Here is a 5,000-nt window from a genome sequence, read left to right as displayed (position 1 = left end):
CACACAGCAGTGGTGCCGCTCGACCTTGTCAAGTGCCGCCTGCAGGTTTGTACAGCTGAACCTTACAGCAGAAAGGATAGCCAGCAGCTCCTGCACCCTCAGTGAGCAGTAATAGGAAAGGTTTTTGTACAGTGTGGAATAAGAAACCCTCTTCAGTTTCAATGAACAGATAAAGGAGACAGTTTTAGATTTTAAAACCTGACTATAACAGAAAATATTGATATTATATTCAGTTGATGGTACATATTTAACTCTTGTCCCACAATGTGTTGTCATGGTTGAATTTACATGTCATTCTGTCTTATTATAGTGTTGGATTTTTAATAACAGTCACTGATATTTTAAAATGGAGTCTCCTAGTTTAAAAGATCCTTTACCAGCGAGGAAAAAAAGCCTCCAGTCGAAGAGTGACTCACTCAGTGCAGCAGAGAAGCATTTCCCCGAGCTCAGAAGATTCAGCCAAACAACTTTCACGTGAAAACATCAGGTTTACGAGTTGGTTCACGGCACACGTCCAAGACCAGTCGTCTCACGAGCTTACACAAGTCTGCACGGGATTTGTTGACGTGTGTAATTACTGTAGTGTTTCTGCTCCTCAGGTGAACCCAGATAAATACAAGAGCATCGGCAACGGCTTCTCGGTAACGGTGAGGGAAGATGGTGTCCGAGGCCTGGCGAAGGGCTGGGCCCCCACCTTCATCGGCTACTCCATGCAGGGACTCTGCAAGTTCGGCTTCTACGAAATGTTCAAGATCTTCTACAGTGACATGCTGGGAGAGGCGAGTCCAGTGCATTTATTAACATTTATCTCAGAGTCGAGCTCCGCAAAATACAGCAGCTGCTAGATTTCATCAGCATGAACATTTAGTACCAATCGGTACTCGTTGACCTCCTTCAACACGGGTTTCTCCCATGTCACGATAATCCAGATCAAACCTGGGACACCGTCTGGGAGATGATTGACAGTTAATGGAAATGGGGGAGGGGTGGACAAACCGGCCTCGGGTGGTCCCATTCACATCCACGTGTTGGGTCATGAAGCAGCCGGGCAGCGCGGTTTGACCCGTTTAAACAGTCAACATGGGTTCATTCCTGATTCTTCATTTACTCACTGAGCACTTTTATTAGGAACATCAGTTATTCACACAAACTTAATGTTCCCATCAAACCTCAGAAGAGGAAAGTGAGATCTGTGACCTACATGTTGGTGGCAGACGGGCCGGTGGAGAGTTTCTAAAACGGCAGAGCTCCTGGGAGTTTCACACACTCCAGTCTCCAGAGTTTACTGGCTAATGGTGTGAAAAGTAAAACCTCCAGTCAGCTGCAAGTCTGCAGACAGAATCACCTCCACGATGAGAAGGGCCGAGCAGCTGGAGCTGACGGAGGACGGGAGCTCTGTACAACTGGGGAAGCAGGAAAACCCGTCACCACAGACACCGGTCCATCTGAAGGTGCTCTGGAGCAGGAAGGAAAAGTAACATTTCACACTTGATAAAAACGCATCTTTATAGATGAAAGCAGCTTCTGATGTCTTTATTTCATTTGAAATGAGGGCTTCACTTGCTCAGACACTGTTGTGTACATCGTTGGTACACTGTCTGCAGCTCAGATTACAATACGGTGTGAAGGTGTCATCCAGGTCTGAAGGGAGGAGCAGCTGTTACATCCAGTCTTCATGAGTTAAAGGTGCTTTTTTTCTGCTTCACCTTTGTTGTTGCCTTAATACCATAAACTGAAAAAAAGAAAAAAGCATCTAATGTCAGTTTGAGTCCAGCGTGGACTTTGGCGTCTTCAGTAAAACCATGTGTGGTGTCCCCCCCCCAACAGGAGAACACCTACCTGTGGAGGACATCGCTGTACCTGGCCGCCTCAGCCAGCGCAGAGTTCTTTGCCGACATCGCTCTGGCTCCCATGGAGGCGGCCAAAGTTCGTATCCAGACCCAGCCGGGCTACGCCAACACCCTCCGGCAGTGTGTCCCCAAGATGTTTGCGGAGGAGGGGCTGTGGGCGTAAGTGTGCTCCGACCGACCGGCCCACGATCGGTGGCGGGAAGTAGTCGAAGCTGTTGGCAACACGTTCCTTAGATCCACCTCTGGAGGGCGCTGCTCTCTGAGCAGAGCTCCTCGGCAGCTTTCCGGCTGTACAGTTGGAGGTGCTTGAGTCATTGGCGTGTGAGATCAGTCTACCTGCCCCCCCGGCCCATCTGCTGCACCGGCAACCCTGTCTTCAGACCGGGACCTCCCGGTGCTGCCAGCCTGGGGGGCGGACATGTTTCATGTTTCATAGTCTGTACAGAGAGCATGTGGGACTTTAAGGTCTAGAGTTTGATGATGTAGTAAAGTTGTTGTACTGCGGTCACATCAGAGTTCACAACCAAACCTCATTCAGGACAATAGGTTGTTTGGAAAAGAGTGAAGTGTTTACTGTGTGTAAATGAACCAAATCACAGAGAAAAAAACACTCAAATATTCTTCACCAATTATGAGTTCATCTTCAGTTTTTGCTGATCAGCCAGTTTAAAACATCGACACTGATTAGGGTTCAGATGGTGAAACGCAAGCTGGATTTTTAACTACAAAAGGTTGTTTTTCCGAGCCGGTGTTTGTCCGGAGCGTGTGTGGAAACAACAGAGAGCTTTTAATTTGAAACGGGAGCTTTTAGTTAGAAACAAATATAGGAAGTTGTGACATTTCAACAATTCCCACATAAACTAGGAGGGGAAAAAAAATCTGAAAAGGGGCGGCACGGTGGTGCAGTGGTTAGCACCGTCACCTCACAGCAAAAAGGTTCCGGGTTTGAATCCGGTCCTGGGCCTTTCTGTGCGGAGTTTGCATGTTCTCCCTGTGCTTGCGTGGGTTCTCTCCGGGTTCTCCGGCTTCCTCCCATCATCCAAAAACATGCACCTCAGGTCAGGTTACCTGGCGCCGCGCTAGTGGCAGCCTGTTGCAGCAGCTCCCCCCTGAGAGCCCCCCTGCTGTAGTGAAGACATTTACCCTCGGGGATTAATAAAGTGTATAAAATCAAATAAAAAAAACCAACCTTTGTCCGACTGGTTGGTGTAATCTTCCTTGGTGTGGACGCGGCGGTCTGTTGGATGTGTTGGTGTCTTCGGCGCTGGATGTTTCATTTCCTTCTTCGGTCTAGTTTCTACAAGGGCGTGGTGCCCCTGTGGATGAGGCAGATCCCCTACACCATGATGAAGTTCGCCTGCTTCGAGCGCACCGTGGAGCTGCTCTACAAGTACGCCGTTCCCAAACCCCGCAGCGAGTGCAGCAAGTCGGAGCAGCTGGTCGTCACCTTCACGGCCGGTTACATCGGTGAGTCACGGAAACATTTAAGAAATCCCCCCTCTCCTCATTGAACAGGAAGCACGTCATTCAAACTTGAATATCACTTGAATTGAAGCAGCAGCGGTTTAAACGCCCTGTAATCATGATGGTTTAAAGATGTCCGTCCAGTTTCAGTAGTTGGTGGATATTTCTCATGTAGCTTCATACTGACAGCGATATCTACCAGTTTACCTGCTTCCACTGACGTCATACCACCACGCAGCTGCCAGTCCTCTGATGTGTGTGTGTGTGTGTGTGTGTTTCAGCTGGTGTGTTCTGTGCCATTGTGTCCCACCCTGCTGACTCGGTGGTGTCGGTGCTGAACAAGGAGAGGGGCAGCACCGCCGTTGGGGTCCTCAAGAAGCTGGGGCCCAGAGGTTGGTATCCACCCGATCCATCTGTTGGCAACACGTTCCTTAGATCCACCTCTGGAGGGCGCTGCTCTCTGAGCAGAGCTCCTCGGCAGCTTTCCGGCTGTACAGTTGGAGGTGCTTGAGTCATTGGCGTGTGAGATCAGTCTACCTGCCCCCCCGGCCCATCTGCTGCACCGGCAACCCTGTCTTCAGACCGGGACCTCCCGGTGCTGCCAGCCTGGGGGGCGGACATGTTTCTATATTACAACAGAACATCTGAGCTCCATGTTTTATATGAAGTCTGATCACCTGCTGTAGTTAAAGGTTTTCTATGTGGTATAATGATGTTGGATCAGTCACATGATCCTGTTTCTGTATTCAGTTACACTGAATTGAACCACGCTGCTTTATGGTGGTCTTGAATTTACATTAGTTCTTGTATGAACATAAAATATCTGGTATTTTTTTCCTGTAAATGTATTCAAACACTGAAACTGGTTATTTTGGTCAAGTGTTTATATTTTCCACGTTCACGAGAACAAATGTAGAAAACTAAAAGAATTATCTGAGAAAGGAAACGAGAAGACGGGACTTAGTTGAGTCAAGTTCAGTTTGTCTGAGCAGCACGACGTTTACCTGAGTCACAGGTTCTTCTACCGTTCAGACTGCCGGTCCAAATCCTGTTCATGTCGTATCACATTCATTTTTGAAAGTCTGACCGGCAAAAGAAACTCATTCAATGTGATTTTTGCAATCCGGATCTGAACCTCATTTGAAGGTTTGAAATGTGACTCCAATCAGATTTCTACAGATGCTCTCAGGCCGGACGCTCTGCTGGTTGAATCACAGTTCTTGCGTCACTCGCAGCGCTTTAGAGGTCAACAACAACAACAACAACAACACTCCATGTACAGAAGCTGAATATGACTGTCTGCTGTCACTTCCGTGTTGGAAGGCGTAGCTGCGTGTACGTCATTACCATAGCAACCCATTCACACCGAATCTGATCTGATCAGAGCAGTAACAGTCTGTCCTAAAGATCTGATTGGAGGAAAGAAGTCTGATTTGCCTGCAGTCTGTCCTGCAGTCTGTCCTGCAGTCTGTCCTGATGTGTTGTACGTGTCCAGAGATGTAACTCTGCTCCTCCTCAGGTGTGTGGAAAGGTCTGGTCGCCCGTATCATCATGATCGGTACTCTGACCGCCCTGCAGTGGTTCATCTACGACTCCGTCAAGGTGTACTTCCGCCTGCCCCGCCCTCCTCCCCCCGAGATGCCCGAGTCCCTGAAGAAGAAGCTTGGCCTCACTGAGTAAAGCCCC

General features: G+C 48.7%; 1 protein-coding gene and 2 non-coding genes across 4 annotated transcripts in view; all 3 read left to right on the top strand.

Moving 5' to 3' along the window:
• Positions 1-5,000, top strand: part of slc25a3a (solute carrier family 25 member 3a) — an 8,199-nt gene that overhangs the window by 2,928 nt on the left and 271 nt on the right. The window contains exons 3-8 of one of the 2 annotated variants that reach the window (XM_069156371.1): positions 1-45; positions 600-779; positions 1,828-2,009; positions 3,145-3,317; positions 3,596-3,706; positions 4,834-5,000. The exon at positions 1-45 is cut by the window's left edge and continues 80 nt beyond it; the exon at positions 4,834-5,000 is cut by the window's right edge and continues 271 nt beyond it. In XM_069156371.1, the coding sequence (XP_069012472.1) occupies positions 1-45; positions 600-779; positions 1,828-2,009; positions 3,145-3,317; positions 3,596-3,706; positions 4,834-4,994 (852 nt within the window). In that variant the 3' untranslated portion in view covers positions 4,995-5,000. The remainder of the gene's footprint in view (positions 46-599; positions 780-1,827; positions 2,010-3,144; positions 3,318-3,595; positions 3,707-4,833) is intronic. The other variant, XM_069156370.1, reaches the window with a different exon arrangement.
• On the top strand, positions 2,071-2,271 carry LOC138202726 (small nucleolar RNA SNORA53). The gene has a single exon (XR_011178667.1). It is a non-coding gene; the product is annotated as a small nucleolar RNA SNORA53 (small nucleolar RNA).
• LOC138202725 (small nucleolar RNA SNORA53) lies at positions 3,736-3,936 on the top strand. Its single transcript, XR_011178666.1, has one exon. It is a non-coding gene; the product is annotated as a small nucleolar RNA SNORA53 (small nucleolar RNA).

This window comes from Embiotoca jacksoni, unplaced genomic scaffold, assembly GCF_022577435.1.
Source record: "Embiotoca jacksoni isolate LCO1_2020_lvr unplaced genomic scaffold, fEmbJac1.0.p SCAF_21, whole genome shotgun sequence".
Lineage (NCBI taxonomy): Eukaryota > Metazoa > Chordata > Actinopteri > Embiotocidae > Embiotoca > Embiotoca jacksoni.
Note: the sequence above shows the minus strand (reverse complement) of the source record. Positions and strands in the feature narration are given on the sequence as shown.